At 36.2% G+C, this 22,780-nt stretch overlaps 2 protein-coding genes across 2 annotated transcripts; both read left to right on the top strand.

Moving 5' to 3' along the window:
- Positions 1 to 1,592: 1,592 nt before the first annotated feature.
- On the top strand, positions 1,593 to 7,299 carry LOC115412875 (protein FAM237A-like). Its single transcript, XM_030125536.1, has 2 exons — positions 1,593 to 1,950; positions 7,129 to 7,299. The coding sequence occupies exons 1-2, from the start codon at positions 1,593 to 1,595 to the stop codon at positions 7,245 to 7,247; spliced, it is 477 nt and encodes a 158-aa protein (XP_029981396.1). The 3' UTR covers positions 7,248 to 7,299.
- A 1,656-nt stretch (positions 7,300 to 8,955) lies between these two features.
- casp10 (caspase 10, apoptosis-related cysteine peptidase) lies at positions 8,956 to 21,796 on the top strand. Its single transcript, XM_030125616.1, has 13 exons — positions 8,956 to 9,110; positions 10,968 to 11,251; positions 12,543 to 12,648; positions 12,731 to 12,866; positions 14,369 to 14,442; positions 14,539 to 14,593; positions 15,200 to 15,219; positions 16,516 to 16,546; positions 16,622 to 16,705; positions 16,822 to 16,919; positions 17,016 to 17,136; positions 18,979 to 19,477; positions 20,580 to 21,796. Exons 2-13 carry the CDS (start codon positions 10,971 to 10,973, stop codon positions 20,740 to 20,742), a joined length of 1,668 nt encoding a protein of 555 aa, XP_029981476.1. The 5' UTR covers positions 8,956 to 9,110; positions 10,968 to 10,970; the 3' UTR covers positions 20,743 to 21,796.
- Positions 21,797 to 22,780: the final 984 nt, after the last annotated feature.

Below are 22,780 nucleotides of genomic sequence, written 5' to 3'. Positions count from 1 at the left end.
TTTACAGCTGGAAAGATAGATAATTTAAGGTTTTAAGGAGCGGAAATTGTCAGTACGTGTGCGTTTTACATCATCAGAAGGAATAAACCCACCCAGCACATTTAGTACAGGCCTCTCACTGTGAAAATAATTACACTGGAGATCAGGTAGGCATGTGACATTTTCAGTAAAAGCATCAAAACGTGTCTTGTGCACCACTCTCCACAGTAACATTCATTACTGTACGTGCTTTTACAGACAGAAAACATTCCAAGAGTCTGAGGTCAGACCGCTTTTCTGTTGCGTTTCTCTCACTTTTGTCCCAGATATACATTCAGGATTTCATCACATAAAATTATAGTATATGTCTGAATCTCTGAATGAAGGTACATGTAGTTTTCTTCAAGCATTCCTTCAGCTTGACAAGAAAATACTGTCCATGAAAAGACAAACTGAATTCATATATAGAAATACTATAGATTTGTATTGAATGTTTAACATCGTTTTGCATGGAAGCAGTTCTGGTTCTCATCCTCATCTTTTGCAGTGGAGTTACGGTGAGCACAAATCTTTACACGGAACAGAAAGGATGAAAAATGGCAGAAATCACATGTCCAGTTTATCAAGATACAAACATCTGTAACCTTTTGGAAATTTATTCTCTGAAGCAAAACTAATCATCCATTGTATGTTGTTTAAAATCAATCATTCATGAGTTTTTATTACAATAACTTGATCCCAAATATTAAAGACGAGCTCATTTTGTGCAGGGGATCATCAGTAAGGACAGTGCTGCTGCAAATATTGCACATTTTTCAATATCCCCTGGACTGTAAAGTAATGATTAGCAATGATAATGCATTAAACACATGATAAAACAATTAAAAAACAAAAATACATGCAATGCTACATTTTTAAGCATGTGTCTTCATATGTTTAACACATGAATAAATGTGACAGGCTGTAGCTCACAGTGTTCCAGAGGAGGGAGGCACTGACGTCAATTAAGCCTCAACTGATGTTTATCAAACTCCAATCTACACAATAGTCTGAAAAACCATCCGCTTTAGTGGTGAGTACATTTTTACATAGATAATAGTTAAACTGCAAATATAGAATAAGATGCTAATATTATTAGCATATATTGTTATTATATATATTTATATTGCATATATAGTTAATATTGCTGGCTGTTATTATTGTTATTATTATTATTATTTCTAATGAAAAAAACATGGCTTTGCATCAAAAATAGATTGTTTAATTTAGAATATGTACTTTTTTATAGAGTTGGCCTATGTATTTTTAACTTTGTCCTTTAATTTTGCACAATTGGTTTTTACACTTGTAGCTGCTATTGTTCTATTTATTGTTTGGTCACAATATTTGTACAGTTTTGTGAAAAATTCTCATTCTTTATAATATATTTTAAACATATATTTATTCTATAACACGTGATAGCTTCTGCATAAGATCAAAGTCCTTTTTTGTGTGCAAAAAGTGTGCCAATAAAACAGATTCTGATTTACAGTCTTTGGCTAAATCGTGCGTAATTCATTTAATATTGGTCTGTTTCTGGATTCTTTCCTCTGTTTGTGGATCATTTCCTGCAGATGACCCCGGTCGTGCCTGTGGCCACACTCTTCGTGCTGTGCTGCATGTGTGCCGTGCCTCTGCAGGGTCAGAAGCCGGGTCAGGTGGACCCTCTGACGGCGAACCGGGCCAACCCGCAGTGCTGGGACTCGTCCTCGGCTCTGCTGCTGGAGATGCGCTCCCCTCGGATCGCAGACACGGTGCCCGCCTTCTGGGACCTCATGGTGTCCCTCAAGTCCTCAGACAACAGCAAACACACGGCGCTGTTCTGGGACCTGGCCGGGGTCTTCTGGGACATGTATGCGGACTGCGTGTTGTCCAGGAGCCACGGCCTGGGACGGAGACACGTCACCGCTGTCCACTCCCTGTTCACCGACAGTAAGTGTCCAACAGCCACACCTGTGTTTATTTTCATCTGAAGCAAACACAGGTCATATCCAGAGGTCAAAGAGTGTCCAGAGAGACCAGACACAGAGGTGATTTTGTATTTTTTTGGGGGGGTAATTTTTCAAATAAATAACAAAAAAGACATATACACTTATAGAACTCCACTGATCTAATGGATTAATGCGCTTTTACGCATTACGCATTACAATGATGCTGACTTGTTTTTTGTTTTTGTTTTTTTTGTGCAGGGTTATAAATCTGATAAAATACCGTCACAACCAACTGAAAACAAAACAAAAATTTACCCTAAAATGTAGAATATTTGGTAAGACTGTTTTTCCTCCTTTTTTTTCTTTGAATGTGTGTGAGTGTGTGTGATCGATGTGAATTATTGTTTGTTTCTACTATTGTTTCTACTGTTATTATATCATGTGATTTTGTGATTTGGTTATTTATTTTGCAGTGAAATTTAACAATATATATGAACAAGCAAAACATAAATAATAATACAAAAATCAACAATCAAGACAATCTTTAGACAGATGAACAGCACAATAGTTTCATTTACATGACTGTAAATGTATTTCTCTGTGGAAAAGTCCAACCAGGGAGTTGCAAACTAGTAAAATGCTATATACTGTTTGTGCAGAGCATCATATGTTCTAAATGTCTCCTGCACTGTCCTTGATAAATTAAATAAAAAATAAATAAATAAATAAATAAGGGAACTGTTAACATAGAAATAAATAATCTGAAATATCACATATAATGCTGATGATTGTCTATCATGTATTATTTCACCGTCACCCTATTGTGACCATTTATTTCTTTTAAAAATAATGACTTGGCTGCTGAAAAGTTATAGGTATTTTAAATCTTTTTACTTAAAAATATGAAACTGCTGGGTAAACATACATTGGAATTACATATTTTTATCTCTTGTCATGAAATAATTGTGACAATGTGATTTATTCATGATAGATAAAGTGTAACTGGGACTCAGTATGTGATCATTGCACCTGGTCAAAGGTGGTTACTAATATTTATAAGTAGGAATAAAAAGAGGAATGTTTCTGAAAACAAAATCATCTGTTTGAAAGCCGTTACAGCTTCCTGATTAACCCATAAATACCCACTGCGACATTTGTGGCAGTTCGCAGATGATATTTTCTCTATATTTACCCTTTTTTAAAATGATTCATCATTGTTTGTTGTAATATTATCCTCTTTATTTTGCATTTCTTCAGCAAAAATCTGGTATTTTTCAAAATTTAATGTACTGCTCATGTTGATGTTTATATAATCACAGAGTAAATTCAAAGGTTATTATATCAAAAACACAGAAAACTGAAAAAAAAAGTTACTTTTTCAGTAAAATATATCATTAACTGAACATAAACCAAGTGTCTCCATCCATCATTGATCCAACTCTATGGGTTTTACTGGTGAATTAATGTTGTAGAAGATGACAGCGTTTCCACGTTCACTACAGAGCCTGAACATCCAAATGGGTCATATCTGATGACCATGAAAAGATGACAAACTACATTTTACCCCACTTATTTACATGTATTAATAGGATTAGTGGATCAACAGGTATTAAACAGGTTAGATCAGTAGATGGTTTTGGTCACCAGTGGCTGTTTGGGTCTTTATGGGTTAAAATAGTTGAAGATTCATGACTAGCTTTTATCCCCAAACCATCGCTATCCTGAACAGGACTCTTAAACCACACCAAACACTACCTACATATATGCAATAATGTACTGTACATTACTTTACACTTTTGGACTTTAATGTGTAATACTGACCCTAACACATACAATGGCAGTGTATGTGCAGTGAAAGATGGGATATGTAATGTGTGTAATATGTCTGTATGAGAGTATGAGGGTATGAATGAGTATTATTTTTCACCACCTCTTTTAATAATATTTTTCTAATTTTTAACATGTTTATTGAGTACAATGCATCTGGATATTGTTGTATAATTGTACAATGACAATGAATCTTGAATTTTGACAACTTTATTTACAGCAGGATGATGCAGTGTTTTTTCTACGGTATGTTTCCAGTTATTTAAAGCAGGGGTATCCAAACCTGATCCTCGAGGGCCAGTATCCTGCATGTTTTAGATATGTCCCTCTTCCAGCACACCTGGTTCAATTAATTATCAGCTCATCATCAAGCTCTGCAGAAGCCTGATAATGATATACTGGCTTCCATGTGTGCTGGAAGAGGGAATTATCTAAAATATGTAGGATACCGGCCCTCGAGGACTGGAGTTGGACACCCCTGATTTAACCCTTTCATGCATACTGGTCACTACAGTGGACAGTTATTCTACAGCTGTTCTCAACAAACAACAAAACCCATGAATGTACAAATTCATGGGTTTTGTTGTTTTAGTTCTATATCAGTTAACACAGTGGACACTTATGCACCATCCCATACACTGTAATTCATACAATTACTTTATCTTTGCTGTTCTTGATAAACCTGATCTGTGGTAACATGTTTGAGTGTAAATCAACTGTTAGTTGTTATTAGACTGTAATTAACAGTTTTCTTAATTAAAAAGTTTTTTTTTTTTTTTTTTTTTGCATTTTATCTCCATGAAGTAAGCAATAACTAGTATTAGACTATGTTAAAATGTGAGAAAACAACAGATTAGTTTCAGTAAAAAAATTGTATTTCATAGTTTTGATGATGATGATGATGAAATTCTTTATTCAGTCATCACATAATAATACAACCAGTGTCGACAACAACACTTCAAACATTACAAACATTACCAACAGGTTAATGACTGGAAAGGCACAGGCAGAAGCAGAATGCTTATATTAATGCATGTCCTACATAACAAATTCAGCTACCCAGCATCCAATATAGGAAAAAAGAACAACAACAACAATGTATCCAAGCAAACAAACAAGCAAAACATAAAAAGGTGAAAATAAACCCGAGAAATAGAAAACTTAACCACCAAATTAATGGTAATTTAATGTAGAATCAAAAATAAATTATTTACCTATTACTTATTAGAGCTTAACAATTGTATCCTTCAAAAATTGCCTTACGTACCATTTTTTAAAATATCAAAAATGGGCTTCACATTCTTAAATCCATGCTGGCCTCATTCCATAGTTTAACTCCAACAACAGATATACATCTTCTTTTTGTCTCTTTTTTAGCTTTTTGTACAACAAATTCCCAGACATCTCACAAATTATATTTAGACTCATGTGCTGAGAAGAACCTTTGTACTCACACGAGGAGTAACTTTAATTTGGCTTTATACATTATTTGCATTATTTTATAGTAAATCAAATCATTAAATTTCATAATATGGGATTTCATAAACAATTCATTAGTATGTTCATAGTAACCGGACTTATTAATAATACGTATGGCTCGTTTTTGTAGGAGGACTATAGTATTTACAGTTGTTTTGTATGTCGAGCCCCACACTCCCACACAATATGACATATAAGGGAGTATAAGTGAACAGTAAATTATATGTAGTGCCTTATGATTGAGTATATTTCTGGACTTATACAAGATTGCCATTGATTTTGCAATCTGTCCTTTTATATATCTAATATGTGATTTCCATGTTAATTTGTGATCAATAACAACCCCTAAAAATTTTGTATTGAACACTCTTTCAATTTCAGCATCACATATATTTAATGTAATGTCCCCATTAATTTCTTTTCGATTCCCAAAAACCATAAATTTAATTTTTTTAATGTTAAGTGACAATCTACTGACATCAAACCAAGTTTTAAGAACACACAGTATATCACTTTCTGATATAGCATTTTAAATAGATGTTTCTTTGCTTCAAAAATTAAACACATGGTGTCCAGCTAAAAGGACATTTTTGTAACACCATTAAAAATAAGTTCATTTAGAAAATTTCAATCACATTGTTTTTTTCATGCCTAAAGAGGAATAAAAACACTCAGGAAAAATAAAAAAAATCTTGACTAAGGTCATAATAATTCATGCATCAAAGGGTTAAAGGTTAGAAATACTCAAATTGATACGATAAATGTAATAAATTCCACTAGAGAACTCAAATTTTCTATTTTACTCTTTTTCTACACATGGCCAAAGATTCAGATTTTTTTCTTCATATTTCCAAGGTATCGAAGAAAAGATTAAGCAGTTACAAGTTTAAAAGACTTAAAGAGTCTATTTGTGCCAGTGATAAAACTTTAAGTACTGGCAAGTACTTAAGGTAGTACAACCATCTGAGTATCACCAGCCATGTCTTCAAGTTATGCAAACGATCCTGACTTCTAGTTGGACACGTGATATTCAATGATGATGGTTCACTAGTGGATTTAGTGTTTTTTATTTAAACAACAGTAAAACAAACATCCATAAGACAGTAGTGAAAATCACATTCTGTAAAACTGAACGCTACTGAACACAGCTCAGTAGATATTAATTTATACTAGTAGCTTTTTTTCATGTATCTTCACAGCAGCAGAGGTAGAAGGATGAGATTAGAAACTGTTATGGCTGAAAGGCATTTTACGTAACAATTTCCTGAAGTGGCCACCTCAATGACACACCACAGAAGGGAAGTGGTAACCTGAAGTGTGTTTATCTAGATATTTTTATGTACATGTAAAGTATCTTGTGTTAGTGTTAAACTAGCGCATTGGCCCGTTGAGATCTATGGGTTCTAGATGTGGTAGTTTTTATGCTGTTGTGTATTTGTGAGTGCTGCGCCAAAGTGTTCTAGGTATAGCAATATGACTGTAATGACTGTATTCCAAAATTACAAATACCTCCTAAAATACTGGTCCTAACAACTTGCCGTTTTTGCTACTATCTTCCTTGATCAAAAATACATAAGCATACCAAACCGCAGCTCTTTCTGGATTTTGTGTGAATCCCCGGACACACACACACACAGGTACACAGAGGCCACTTAGCTTTTATCATATAGATATGGGGACGGTGAGAGATAAGATATACCTTTATTAGTCCCACAAGGGGAAATTCCAGTAGAGGGACTTATTAGCTTTCAGTCTGATATAAACACCTCTTTTGTGATAGAAGGTGCTGAATTGCATGAAGCTAAAAGAAACAAATGATCTCTTTCTGTATTGTTCCTATTACACCTTTTGTCTGTGTTTGTCTCCTCTACAGAGACGTTCAGGTTCAACAGCTCAGGACTGAAGACTCTGGCTTGGCTCTGTGTCAGAGTGAGACGCAGAGGACGCATCGAGACCCTTAAGACCAAACCAAACTCACTCTACCACAAATAATCATAACATTTTGTTGATTTATTTATTTATGTATTTATTTATTTATTTAATTAATTTATTTTTTTACAGATTGCTGATTTCTTCCTTGTTTCACGGTTAAATTCTTTTGAGGATAAATTGCTCTTCATCATAAGTCATCATCAAAGTACTCTTTAAAAACCTGCAATAAAAACAACATAATCCATCAAATTGATAAAATGGAAAGACTGACAACATTGTATCCTTATAGAATGAGGAATGAAGGAACGTATGTGTATTCCTCTTACACTTGACACACTGCCCAAAGAAAATAAGATGCTAAGATGAACTGTAAGTTTTACATTATTCATTCTATAGCAAAAATGATTAAATGCTTCAAATACTTTTGTCTTACTTTTATTATGTTTCCATACTACAGGGTGGGGAAGCAAAATTTACAATATTTTGAGGCAGGGGTTGAAAAACAGTGTATGACCAATTAGTTTATTGAAAGTCATGAGAATTTATTTGCCACAAGAAAATTGACATAATAGAAAATGTTTTTATTCTATGTGTCCTCCTTCTTTCTCAATAACTGCCTTCACACGCTTCCTGAAACTTGCGCAAGTGTTCCTCAAATATTCGGGTGACAATTTCTCCCATTCTTCTTTAATAGTATCTTCCAGACTTTCTCGTAATAGTTTTGCTCATAGTCATTCTCTTCTTTCCATTATAAACAGTCTTTATGGACACTCCAACTATTTTTGAAATCTCCTTTGGTGTGACCAGTGCATTCAGCAAATCACACACTCTTTGACGTTTGCTTTCCTGATTACTCATATGGGCAAAAGTTTCGGAAAAGGTATGGCTAATAGTGTTAGGTATGATTATGACATCAATATATGTTTGGTTTCAAAACAATTGACGTAGTGCCTGCTGAGAAAAAACAACTAAATGTTCATTGTAAATTTTGCTTCCCCACCCTGTAATGTTTTTCAGCAAGACTCTGGTATGGGATTACTGATTAAATTTTAAATTCGTTCATTTTAAGCACAATAAATTCAACACATCCTGGCTCTAAGTTTTGTATTTCTTGACTAAAGACTGACCCTGGTGAGGATAAAGTGGGTTCCGAAGATGAATGAATGAATGAATGAATGAAGTTACTGAAGTTACAGACACACAGACAGACTGACTGACTGATTTTAGGTAAATGTTACATTATTCATTTTCTTATTTTATCTATTTTTGGCATGACTATGGTATGATTTTACTGATTCATTTGTTAATTTGTTCATTTAAGATCAATAAATTTAACATATTCTGGCTCTGAGTTGTATATTCTTGACTAAAGATTCAAGTTTCATCAATGACAATATGGCACATCAAGACACAGGAGTATAATGTGATAGAATGTATTGTGATATACTGTAAAACCGTAGGTCAATAAATTGTGATTTTTATTTTATTTTTTTTTAATGTTGGAGCGAGAAAAAAAGGCCAGATATTGACAGACAGACTTGAATTTCTCTCTGGATTAATAAAGTATCTATCTATCTATCTATCTATCTATCTATCTATCTATCTATCTATCTATCTATCTATCTATCTATCTAGATTGGGATTCCCTCTTTTATTTCCATATAAGGTCATATGCGTCACAGGCATGGGGGGGATTAACTCTTGTCCAATCAGAGTGTAGACCTCACCTTGCACGCACCCAAAGCCTTTACTTTCGATTTCAGCTTCCTCTGGATCAGAAAAAATAAGCTGCTTCCGAGTTGCGAAGTCTCTAAAAAGTTTTTTTTTGTGGGTTTAAGTACTTTTTCCCCCTCACTACCGTTTATTTAAAGGCTGCTTCCTGCACTACTGTGATTATGTTGAAGTGGATTCGACTCTAAACAGGTAGAATGACGCATCTTGTCACTTTTTGTCGTGTAGTAATGTTTAATCTGATCAAAATACAAGATCAAAATCAGTGTAACATTACATTATTATCCTCCTGAGACCGGCAATGCGTTTTTGTCCTCTGTAGGGGACAAAAGTTTAGAAAAGACATTAGCAAACGACATTACATAATAAATAAATAAATAAATAAATAAATAAATAAATAAATAAATAAAGTATCTGAACAACTGTTGCTTCATGCTTTTTCCAATCAAGACAATTATTTAATGCAAAAAAGCCAAAACATTTACTTTTGTGGGTCTCAGGAGGTTATAGTGATCAGTGATAGCATAGGGCTGTAAACCTGTAGCTCTCATAGACACACATTCTTTCAGTAGATCTATTTCCAGTAAATCAGGGAGGAAGGAAGAAGTGTGGAAGAAGACCAGAGGTAACAACCAAAACCATGAAGGTGAAACCTGATGGGAGTGGTCTCCTCCAGGATGACATATTCAGAATGAGTGATAAGTTTGAAAATGATATGAATCACAGTTGCCAGATCAGCTTTATACAATCATCAAAACATTACATTAGGGAACATCTTTAAAGAATTGAGTTTCATCACTCGGTAGAGTTTTGTACAAGTGATGCAATGAGAACTGAAGTTTACCATGTGATGTATCGACACCTTTTGAAGACACTGTGTTGGTTTTTCATTTCCTCAGGTTGGTGTGGGAGTTATCAGTGGTTGAGGGAGAGATGAGGAGGTAGTTAAAGAAAAAAAAAATCACAGATGCTTCTAAACTATGCATAAAGAAAAAACAGCCGTATGACTTCAACACAAGAAAGACTAGGGATGGTCATTTAAATCACTTTTATGTCCAATGATCAATTTTATATAAGCCGATTAGTTATTACATCATTGTTAACACGTTAACCCTCACCCAAACCACAAATTTCATTTCATTTCATTTATTTACATATCTATTAAAAGAACCAAGTGTAAAAACATTACATTTTACATTTACATTATATGAAATGGGACACCCTGGGAAGCTGAAGAGCTTTTTGAGAGGGGCCCAGGCACACAAAACAGAGACACAAAAAAAAGTGAAAGAAAGTGGTCAAGTAAGGAAGTGTGTGAACCATACTTTAAACACCATTTGAGTCCTATTAACCCATAAATAGTCCCATAAACACTAGGTCTGTGTCTCTATGAAGTGGAATTTAAATCTCTTCCCATTCTCACCCTGAATAAAAAGTAGTGTAGCTAGTTTTAGTGGTAAAGGGGTTATACGAAGTATTGATATTCCAAAACCAGCAGTCGGAGGTGGGTGGCCATGGCATCAGGAAGTAGAGCAGAGGGTTACCAGTTGGTTATTTTGATCAAATTAACACTCTGTCTTATAATTTTGATGAAAGCCACTGTGTCAGCTGGTAGTTTACAATAAAGCTCTGTTAGCTTAGCCACAGTAAAACACAGTAAAAGCCACAGTAAAAATGCACTCTGTTTTCTGTACGGTTTGTGTCGTCAGTAACTGCACTATAGATCTGTTTGGAATCGTCCAAACAAGGTCAGAACTGTCACAGTTTAGTGAACTTAGCAAAGATAACAACGTCATATAACAACTTCATACCTGCCTCATAATGAAACTCACTCATGTAGAAGAAACGCTGTGATTTCAGCTTCAAACTCCATTCTTTTCATTTATATCTGTGTCCAGTGGTGAAAACAACTACAGTGCTTCTAATTTTTATCACTTTGTCACTTTCTTTGACTCTAAAAGTTGTTTTTAGTGGTTGTCATCCCATAACAACAACAACTGTCTATGTCTGACCTAAAACGAGTCAAATGTCTGTGTCTTGCTGTTGCAGTAAATGGATTTCCAAAGGCTGCTACTCCAGGTAGGGAAGGCTCTGAGGAGGGATGAGGTGAGAGCCATGGTGTTTCTTTGCACTGACCACCTGAACCGGAACCTGACCTCGGTGGATTCGTCCAATGATCTCTTCTCTTGTCTGGTGGATGAAGGCCTCCTGTCACAGGAGAGTCCAGACCTGCTGGTGGAACTGCTCACCACCATCCAGAGGACACGCCTTCTCCGTGAACTTAGGCTCACTGAGCGAGCATCTATGACTGCAGATCTTATCTCTCCTTACAGGTAAAATACTCACTGAAAATCCAACTAGAAAGTCTCTTAATGCTTTAGATGCTTCTGTATTATTTAGTCTGTTTTTAGTCAAACCAGTTTCTAAGCCTGAGGGTTAGTCATTTGTTTTAGTTGTATGTTAATAAACCGTTGCCAGCAGACACACTGAGTTAAGATTAAAGCGTGTATTGTGTTGTGAAATATGATTGTATTGCATAGTATGTTGTTTAAATAAAGCACTAAAGATATGGACACTGACATTTTCAAGTCATGTGTACACAGGATATTTCACTCTGTTGTATGATATCAGCATTTGAATACATGATATTAATAAAGAAGGAGGCTAAGACACTACATCAATAACAGTTGAAACAAGAAGCAGGTTCCACAGAGTTTTTTCCATTTATTAAATTAGTCATTCAGTGATTCATAAATGAACTATACATATACCATAGTTTCTATAAATGTACTGGTATTTTTGTTTAAAGTAAAGTAATGTTTACCACAAGTGTGTTATTAAATATTTTAAATGACAACAAATACATATATTATAATACATGATAATGCAATACCTCTACTATATCCTGTTGTTTGTAATTTAAAATTAAGTAAAAATTATTTGGAATGCAATAGAATTCAATGCTGTAACTGAGGCCAACCTTATAAAAAGCCAACTCTGCTTTGGTTCCAAAGGTGTTCACGTTAGTGAGGTTAAATTGTATTCATTTTACTGGTGCATGATAATAAAAAATTGAAGTCTTAAGTGATTTGAAGCATTGATAATGTTAATTTTGCATCAGCTTCAAGGGGGCTTCGCCCACCTGGAACCCCCACTGGGGCTTTGACGCTGGACCCCACCCTCTGTTTGTTCTGGATCTGCCACTGTTGACTGTTTGAGGTTCATCCAGTGAAACAGAAGTTTTTCTTAACACCTCAGGGTCTACGATCATGCCAGTATGATATGATATGATAGTTCTGATTTAATAGGATGTGGATTTTTTTTTTAATGTAATTACAGAGAAGGGTAAATGGAAAAAAGACCAACAATGAAAAATACAAAGAAAATGCAAAGAGAGGAAGCATCAAACAAAAACTAAATGTAAATCCCAGTCAGATACAATCTGAAATGGTTTGGCCAAATATATTAATTCACATAGAACTGAGCTAAAATGAAGTCAGATGAAGAGAAAATCAGTGAAGTAACTGAATTGATTAATTTATTAAGGACAAGAAGAGAATGGGCAATTTGGAAGTGCATTATCATATTAATTATCATGTTGACCACATTTTTCTTGAATTCCAGGAAGCTTCTCTACAACCTGTCTGAGTCTCTAACTGAGGAGGACCTGAGAAACATCAAGTTCTTATTAAAAGACGACCTCCCACGTAGGAAACTGGAGGAGAATGTTGTGAGTGCATCTGCAGAGCGTCAGTGTTAAAGGCTGGTACTTGATATCGTGTGGCTTGTGTTAAATGTGTTTGATTTTGTAGACAACACTGGAAGTCTTCATGGAGATGGAGCACCAGGACCTCCTTGGTGACACAAATCTAGACTTACTGCAGCGCATAATTGAGTCGGTCTGTCCCATGTTGAAGGAAAAGATCATCTGCTGTAAAGAACAGCAGGGTAAGCAATAGAAAAGTAAAAATATCACTTGTAATGGCCAGTTAATGTACATCAATCTGTAGTTTGTATTTCAGAGAGTAGCAGGACTACTAGTGTAGGTCAAAACAGGAAGGAGAAGGACAAAAACACCCCACCCAGAGAGGAGTGTGTTTTTTATGGAGGTATTCTAGGGAATATTGAGCAATACTTCAGCAGTAACAAGCTGAAACAGTGGTTTACATAATATCCCACAGTGAGTTTTCCTTACTGTAATACTGACACTTACACAACTTATATGTTTAATTATAATGCATCTATCCTGAACATTCGTCTATTTTTTTTTCTCGTTTTTCAGTCCCTTAAATTTTATTCTAATGTTTTTTTCCAGTATTTTTACTGGCTTTTGTTTGTTTTAACACTGTTGTCCATAAATTTGGAATAATATAATTTTACCTCTTCTCATGAAATGATTGTGACAATGTGATTTATTTTTGATAAAGTGTAACTGGGACTCAGTGTGTAATCATTGTACATTGTATGAAATCAGGGAGCGTGAAGTTCCGTTTTCGGAACTCGGAACTGGTTCCGTTTACGGAACCAACTAAACACTCATGAAATCATTGTCTGAAAACAAAATTATTCCAACTTTATGGGCAACAGTGTACATTACATTAGCAACTTAACCCATAAGGACCCAGTGGGACATTTGTGTCAGTTCCCAAATTATTTTTTTTCTTTATTTAACCTTTCTTAAGTGATTTGTCACCATTTACTGTAATATTATCCTCTTTAGTTTGAGTTTTTTGAGTGTAAATCATGTATTTTCCTATATTTAATTCATCGATCATGCAGATGCTCATAAAAGCTTAGATTAAAGTTGAAGATTATTATATCAAAAAGAATAGAAAACTGAAGAAAAAGTGACTTTTTCAGCAAAATCTCTCATTAACTGAACATAAACCAAGTGTTTCCATTCACTGTCATTGATCCAACTCCATGGGTTTTACTGGTGAATCAATGTTGTAGAAGATGATGATGTTCACTACAGCCTCTGAACGTCCAAATGGGTCATATCTGATGACCATGAAAAGATGAATAACTGCATGTTACACCAATTATTTACATGGATTAGTAGATCAACAGGGATTAAACAGTTTCTATAGATGATTTTGGTCAGTAGTGGATGTTTTGGTCTTTTTGGGTTAAATCAGGGGGGTCAAACATGCAGCCCATGGGCCAAAACCGGCCTGCCAAAGTGTCAGATCTGGTCCACAGGATGAATTTGTGAAATGCAAATTAATACGCTGAAGATATTAACAAGTGACGGTGTAAAACTTATTTTAGTTCAGGGGCCATGTGCAGTCCAGTTCGACCTCAAGTGTTGGACCAGTATTAGAGTCAGTTCATAATTGACTGAATACAATAAAAGGATAATGTCATTCCTTTGCATTCACAGATTTTCTTATGTCTAAATCCTAAATGTCAGTAATTCTTTTTCTTTTTTTGCTTTTTTTATCAAACAGCAATTTACATCAGCTCTACAGTCCAACAGATGAGGCGCCCAAGATCAATGTCATGTCCTTCAGATCAAACCCAGGTATGAGACTCTACTGCTTCAACACACAGCATCCTCAGTGTCCTATCAGTCACAGACACTTTAAGCTCTAATCTAACTTTTCTTCCTTCTCATTAGGATAAGATCCCAAAAATGTTAGTTTGTGGAAGGAGTGCATCAAATGAAATGTCAGGTAAACTCGCTTAAAATAATTCACCTCTTGAATATGAATCGTTTGATACAGGAAAGCAGGTATGATTTCAGAGGTATTTGTATGTTTACGGTACAAAAAGCTGTTAAATGCATAAAAAGAAGATGTATTTCTGTTATTGGAGTTAAATTATGAATGACGTATTTTCAAGGGATACAAGCAAGAATTATTTTTGATGTATCGATTGGTATCCTAAAATGGATTTTGATTTGAATGTAGACGAGGCGTATATAAACAGTTAGTTTCTGCCTAAGCCTGTTCAGTCTCAACAGAATTCACAGTCGGTTGACTTAAAATCAATCTCATTGATTGTATGTTCTGTATTATGGAAGATGACTGAATAAACTTAAACCTTAATTCTTAATATGTTAACATCTGCAGTCAGAGCCAAAAGTTTTGACAGTGATACAATTGACTGTGGTCTTTGGTTTGAAAACAAATTTTGTGTCACAATAGGTGCAGTCACAGTCACAAGACATAACTAGTCTTGTTTTGATCAAATACAACCACAGTGAAAAATTTGCTGCACATAAAGAACAAAGAAAAATGATAACCCTAATGAGTTCTTTTTCTTTCCTTCTTCTATAGAGCTGCCGCCCTTGTCCAAGGTGCGTATTATTATTATTATTATTATTATTATTATTTATTTATTTTTTTTTAATTATTATTATTCAGATACAGTTTTACACCGATCTGCCATAACATTATAACTACTAGCAGATGAAGTGGTATTAATTTTATTTTATTTCATTGTAATGGAACCTGTCAGTGGGTGGAATATAGTTGGTGTTAGAAACAGAAAAATAAGCAAGAGTATGGATCTAAGGGACTTCGTCAGTGGTGAAATTGTTATGGTCAAATCAATGGGTCAAAACATCTCCAGGTCTTGTTGTTCATTCCCAGTGTAAAGTGGTACCAAAAGTATTTCAAGAGCAACTGGATCTCAAACAATTGAGCATCTATGCGATCATAAGTCATAACATTATTACCACCTGTCTAATATTGTGTAGGTTTCTCTTTTTCCACAACATCAGCTCTGACCCGAGGCCTAGACTCCACCAGACCTCTGAGGGTCTGCTGTGGTATCTGGACCAAGAGGTAAGCAGCAGATTCCTGAATTCCAGGAAGTAAAGAGGTGGATCTGCATGGATCAGATTTATGTCCAACACCTCCCTCAGATGATCAGTGGTCCTTAGATTGGGATTTCCTTCTTTAGTCCATTTTTTGTCTGTACTAATCACTGCAGACCAGGAACACCCAACAAGACCTACAGTTGTGGAGATGCTCTGACTCAGTCATCACCGTTACAATATGAACCTGGTCAAAGTCGCTCAGTTCCTTATGTTGATCATTTTGCTGATTCCAACACATCAGATTTAAGGAGTAGATGTTCACTTGCTGCCTAATTAGGGATGCAAAATATAAATTAATCCATTAATCATTAGTTCGTTGACCTCATCGATCAATTAATGATTAATTGATAAGCGGCGATTTTCCTGAGAACCTGAATTTCTCTTTCGATAAGGTCTATAAGAATAAAAGCGAAATATTGTTTATATACTTCATGAAAAAAGCATGTCATATTCCTTAATGATTGATTTATTGTACCACTGGGGATACAGTACAGGCAATGACATTTATGGAGTAGAACTAAATAAATTCTGCAGAGAAATTCAATAAAATAAATGGATCTGAAGAGGGACAGTTTAGAGGAAATGGGCATTTCTGACTTTGCATCACTACCAGACATGATGGAGTGAGATTTCAGTGGAGATGCCGTGTGATAATCAGTATTATTACCACTTCTCCTGTCAGTGGTCAGAATGTTATGACTGATCAGTGAATTGTTGAAGCAAAATGGATGACATGATGGTGTTTCTTAACTTCTTTCCTCTCCTGCACAGATGGCTCTGAATTCCTCCAACACCTCTGTGGGTGAGTATTAACCAGGGCTGTGTAGTTAAAGAACTGAACCATGCATTAAGTTGATTACTTTTTTTTTTTTTTTAGACTTCACTAGTAGATTCAATTCTGGAGACTCTGGAGTCTTTTCACATGAACTCAGTGACTTAAGCAGCTGCGCCTCTTCCAAAGGTCAGCAGAATTTTGTGCCATAACCTACATTTTAAATGACATAATACACCTTTTAACACTCAAACATATTTATTTATTTATCTCTTCTATTACCTTTTCTGTGATCATGTGTTCAGACGAGAGTGATACTTTTGGAGTGTCTCCAGAAGACAGGACCTCGAAAGACCAAACCTTCACAAAAGTACAGTTGGAAGCCGTAGTCACAATGAGTGAGGTATCTGATGTGATTTTTTACAACCTCCCTGTAACTAGTGACAAAATATATACATAAAGCAGCAATTTTTGCCTGTTTTTTCATGTATCATCACAGGGTTTGGGGACGTATCCCATGACTGGAGTAAAAAGAGGCATCTGCTTGATAATAAACAACTACGACTTCTCCAACTCTATAGAAAGTCTGAAGATGCGTGAGGGCACGAAGTATGACTTAAGTAAGTTAAAATTGGAGGTTTTTTTTTATTTCAGGTACTATTGATGAAACTATGGAGTATTTTTGCAGGGACTCACTCACACACTAACCACACAACCCCAAAATCAAACCAGCAACTCACTGCAGTGTAAGCAAAAGGGTCTTGTGTTTTGTGTTTTTGCATTCACACCAACCATCATTTGAATGAGCATGTGAAGTACAGACTATGTGATACTGGTAAATACTGGTCAGCTTTCAGCTTTGGTGAATTTAGTCGCTCGGTCTTGGTCAACTGTTTGAAAAAATTCTGTAAAAGCCCTGTGAGGAGACTTTTTTGTGATATCGGGCTCTATAAATAAAATTGAATTGAATTAAATTGGGTGACACGGTGGTGCAGTGGTTAGCACTCATGCCTCACAGCAAGAAGGTCCTGGGTTCAATTCCAACACCAGTCGACGGGGGTGGGACCTTTCTGTGTGGAGTTTACATGTTCTCTGTGGGTTCTCTCCGGGTACTCGGGGTACTCCAGCTTCCTCCCACCATCCAAACACATACACTGATAGGTTCATTGGTTAATCTAAATTGCCCATAGGTGTGAATGTGAGAGTAATTGTTTGTCTCTATATGTTCAGCCCTGCGATGAACTGGCGAAATGTCCAGGGTGTACCCTGCCTTCGCCCGTAAGTAGCTGGGATAGACTCCAAGTGACCCTAGTGAGGATACAGCCGGTTCAGAAAATGAATGAATGAATGAATTAAATTACAAACTCCTGAGGCTTTAACTTTTTATAGAATCAATAAACAAATGAATGGTTGAATAAATGTAGCCACTTTCAGAGTTTTGGGTGAAAACGGTCTGATCTATATCCAGTGTTGTTTAAAGTATTGGAAAGTCACACTAGAGTAGAAGTACAGGTACCCTACCAAAAAATGACTTTGGTAGAAGTTTAAGTCACCAGCTGACATGCTGGTATCTAGTATTTACTGTACTTAAGTATATCAAGTAATCTACAATTAAATGTAATCAAGTAATGAAAGCAAAAGTACAAGTAGAGGTTAATAACAACCAAAGGCATCAGAATTTTAAAAATTACGCTGCTGCTCACATCAACAGATCGTTGAGTGTGGATTGTCATTTGCACTTGCACATGATGCAATCAGGCCTAATGACAAATCAGCTTCCTGCCTTTGTTGCAGTCACTGGTAATCTCATAGGTGAAAACACCTAATTTCCTTTAGTTTATTTTTTGTAACTAGTTTTTTGTAATGATACTGTGCATTAAAAATGTATCAGAGTAGAAGTATGCAGCTAAGTTAGGAAATGTAGTGAAGTAAAAGTGAAAGTAAACAGAATAAAAAATAGTCAGTAAAGTACAAATTCTCCCAAAACATACTTGAGTACAGTAGTGAAGTATTATTACTGTGTTGCTATACAACACTGTCCATATCAAATGTAACGACATAAGGCAACATAATACACTTAGTAACAACAAATAAAAGAATTGTTAACAGATTTACCGTCCCACCACAAAAGATGGTTTAACAAATAAAATGAAGGCGTAAATAAACTGTTTCCCATTAACCTCCTGGGTTGCAGGATGTGCCTGACTGAAATCACATGACACACATGGATTAATGCACCTTTTGTGTTATAAATTTAGGACAAATGTTGCATCTGTTGGGGAACATTTTCTGGATGTAAAGTATGTGAAATTGAGCCAATGAAAAAATAAGGGTAATTTCTTTGGAATATTTGGTAGATGTGGCTATTTTCACAGATTTTATTCAAGAATCATTGTTAATATTCAGATTGGACTGTCTTTGCCTCTCCAGCCTCCATTTACACCCCCATGTGTATCTTGCAGGTTCCCTGGGGGTGGTGTTTGAGTGGCTGGGGTTTGACATAGAAGTACACAACAACTGCACCAGAGAGCAGATGCTGACGGTGGTGAGGCAGCTCAGCAGCAGAGACCACAGTCAGATGGACTGTGTGGTCTGCTGCATCCTCAGTCATGGCCTGGAGGGCGGCGTTTACGGCGTGGACGGCCGTCCGGTCAAACTCATGGAACTAACAGAGCCTTTTAATGGATCTCGGTGCCCTTCTTTGGTAGAAAAACCAAAGCTGTTTTTCATCCAGGCTTGCCAGGGCACCATTGAGCAGAAAGCTGTTGTCATCCAGACCGATGGTCCTGAACCCACGATGGTTTGTTGCGATGCTGTCCAGATCAGAGAGTCGATTCCGTGTGATGCAGATTTCCTGCAGGCATTGGCCACAGTTCCATCTTTCGTCTCTTATAGGGAGAGGACACATGGCACATGGTTTATTCAGACACTGTGTCAAAACCTTGTCCAGATGGTTCCCAGGTGAGTTAAACAGTGTAAAGACATCATCAGATTGTGTTTATTTTAGTAACTTGTAACCCCTTGTAGACTATTGATGCAAATTTGCCTCAATATTCCGCTGTTTTTGTAATGAAATGCTGCTCAACACTCTGTGAATGTACATATGTTACCTTGTTATCACTGGGCCCCGATATTCATGGATCCATTCACCCTGTTTCTGTAGTGATGTTGTTCATTTCATGCTATTCTACCAGGGAGTCTGCAGGTAATTAAAAAGCATTAAAAGTCATTAAATAGATTTTGTGGAAAATTAAGGCCTTAAATGACATTAAAAAGCATTAAATTCACCAATCCAAGTCCAGAGGCATTAAAAAATTAAATACACTTGATGGAAACATTGTTATTCACGATTTATTTTGATTATATAAACATTTGATAATTTTGATCGGAAGTATAGTGTGGTGATTGACAGACGGAACCCTTTAAATGACTATTGTTTATGGCCCATGCATGAAGTCACAACACTGGATGCTTGGAATGCAACGTGCTGTGAGCGTGCTCATACTGTGGCGAAAGAGTTATAGAGGGAATATTAGCAAATGTGGGAAAAATAGGAAAATGCATGTTTCAGCAGAAGTGATTGGAGGAGGAACTATTCAGAACCTGGTTAAAGCCTGTCGACGGACCATCATGTATATTTAAACTATGTATGAAACTGTATCTGCAGTTGGACGTGGGCATTAAATTTGTTTAAAGTGGCATTAAAAAGGGCATTAAAAAGCATTAAATTAGATTTGCTGATACCTGCAGAAACCCTGTCTACAGACTTTTTGATAATTTTTGTTTTGTTTGGATTGGTGGTGGGAGGAACTGATCAATAGTAGCATCATTAAAATAACCTACATACCTGAGACTGGAAAATGTGTTTACTGTTATGCCAATTCTGCCCAAATTGCATCATAGCTATTGTAGGTTCTATGGTCAAATGAACAATATCCACTTAATTTAACATCTGCTTGACAGCAACAGCACCCATGATGTTTTTTTTTTTTTTTTATACATAATTGTAAATAAATGTAGGCAGTGACAGGATATCAACATTTACTTTGTTTTGTGTCTCCAGGGGGTACGACCTTGTTTCAATCCTGACCAAAGTGAATGCAGACGTCAGTCAAAGGACCGATTCCAAGGGCGAAAAGAAGCAGATGCCTCAACCAGCTTTCTCACTCAGGAAGAAAGTCATCTTTCCGATCCCTACAGCCCGTCCTCCCAGCCTGCTGCACTGACGACACCAAAAAATAGGATGTAATTTACTGAATGTGTGTGAATAGAAATGGAGAATTTTATGTCAGACATATCATGATTTTAAACGATTTTTATGTCTGTCCTTCACGTCCAATTGATCGACGAGTAACTGTGAATAATGCAACATTCTTTTCACATTTGGATCATTTTTCAATCAATCAATCATTCAATTTTTATTTGTAAAACACTTTACAACAACCAAAGCTGACCAAAGTGCTGTACAACAGAAGAATAAAGATAAAAGCATCACAAATATCAATAACAACAATACAGTGCATTCTCCTATTAAAACAAAGTACCACAGCACTAAAAGGCCATTCTGAACAGATAGGTTTTAAGTTTTGCTCTAAAAGTGGGCCAGTCTGTGATACTACGTAACTCAAGGGGAAGAGAGTTCCATAGAGTTGGAGTAGCCACAGCAAAGGCACAGTCACCCCACTGTTTGCACCTGGACCATGGGACGTCCAGGAGATGTTGCCCCACAGAAGGCAGGGCTCTGCTGGTGTAATGACAGAGTCTCACAGAGATACGCAGGTACAAGACCATGAATGGAACTGCAAACAAAACAGGAGTTGAATCCAGAACTGCACCAGGAGCCAATGGAGGGAGTATAGAACAGATGTGGTGTCATGTTTACGTGTGTTTGTGCGGAGACTGGGAGCAGCATTCTGTACGAGTTTTTGTTTTTATTTTCCAAGTACTGTATTTTTAGATTACATTCAATAATGTATTGATACTTTTTAAACTATCCTATTGAGTAACTAAAAAGAAAACTTGAAAAACTATCTCCATTGTATTTTTGTGAATATATTGTTAAAACTGAGATTTCTTCTGTCTGGCCTGTATGTCAGTTGAAAATAAATGTCAACCTAATAATTTACTTAATAATTTACATGTGCAAATGAAGTCATACTTTGTTTTTATGTATATGTATAGGTTTTTGTTTTTTGTTTTGTTTTCGTATAATCTGTTTCATGTGTAAGGACTACGTAGGATTACTTTGTTTTATTGCATATTCGAAATAAAACAAACTAAAAAACAAAACAATAAAAACATTTGAACATTCAATTTCAAAAGCATTAAACATGGCCCACTCTTCCCAACCCCCTCAACATACTTTCTCTGTCATGGCACCATAGTGATCCAATCCAACATTATTTATAAAGCACTTTAAAACAATCACAGTGGACCAAAGTGCTGTACAGAAGACTAAAAGCACCATAAAAATTAATAAAAGCATTAAAAAACATTAAAATCTAACAAATAAAACAAGTCAACATTGCATTGTTAAAAAGCAAAGGAGAACAGGTGAGTTTTAAGATAATAACCAATACAATAACACCACAAAATTCATGCAGTATATATCTCTGAATGTTGCGTCTCATCAGAAACCAGTCCCTCCAGGATTTCGCGGGATTTTTTTTTGACTGTTGCAGCCTAAAATGCCTGGTTTTGTGGCAGCTTTTCCAAAAAATTGTGAAAGTTGCAATGATTTGAGTCTTCTTTTATTAAAGTCACAGAAACATGGGCATTTGCAAATTATCTAGAACAGTCTTTTCTGAGGTTTTAGCCTTAAAAGCACCAGGAAGCCATGATTTTAAACAAAACAGGCTTTTTTCATTCATTCATTTATTTGTTTTGAGCAGCCAATGAGAGCAGAACGTCACAGAACATCAGCCAATGAGAGCGCAGGGTCACAGAATGTCAGCCAATGAGAGCGCAGCGTCACAGAACGCCAGCCAATCAGAGCGGAGCGTCACAGAACATCAGCCAATCAGAGCGCAGCGTCACAGAACGTCAGCAAATGAGAGCGCAGCGTCACAGAACGTCAGCCAATGAGAGCTCAGCGTCACAGAACGCCAGCCAATGAGAGCGGAGCGTCACAGAACGTCAGCCAATGAGAGCACAGCATCACAGAACGCCAGCCAATCAGAATGGAGCATCACAGAACGTCAGCCAATGAGAGCTCAGTGTCACAGAACTCCAGCCAATGAGAGCGCAGCGTCATGGAACGCCAGC

This window comes from Sphaeramia orbicularis, chromosome 21 (genome assembly GCF_902148855.1).
Source record: "Sphaeramia orbicularis chromosome 21, fSphaOr1.1, whole genome shotgun sequence".
NCBI classification, from domain to species: Eukaryota; Metazoa; Chordata; class Actinopteri; order Kurtiformes; family Apogonidae; genus Sphaeramia; species Sphaeramia orbicularis.
The sequence above is the reverse complement of the archived record's forward strand: the minus strand, read 5'-3'. Positions and strand labels throughout refer to the sequence as shown.

What these genes read in the sequence shown, in the direction of transcription:
- LOC115412875 (XM_030125536.1), top strand. Translation starts at nt 1,593, where the DNA reads ATGACCCCGGTCGTGCCTGTGGCCACACTCTTCGTGCTGTGCTGCATG. An exon ending in CCACTCCCTGTTCACCGACA is followed by an intron (nt 1,951 to 7,128) that starts GTAAGTGTCCAA and finishes TCTCCTCTACAG; the next exon opens with AGACGTTCAGGTTCAACAGC.
- casp10 (XM_030125616.1), top strand. Translation starts at nt 10,971, where the DNA reads ATGGATTTCCAAAGGCTGCTACTCCAGGTAGGGAAGGCTCTGAGGAGG. An exon ending in TGCATCAAATGAAATGTCAG is followed by an intron (nt 14,594 to 15,199) that starts GTAAACTCGCTT and finishes CTTCTTCTATAG; the next exon opens with AGCTGCCGCCCTTGTCCAAG. An exon ending in TTCCTCCAACACCTCTGTGG is followed by an intron (nt 16,547 to 16,621) that starts GTGAGTATTAAC and finishes TTTTTTTTTTAG; the next exon opens with ACTTCACTAGTAGATTCAAT.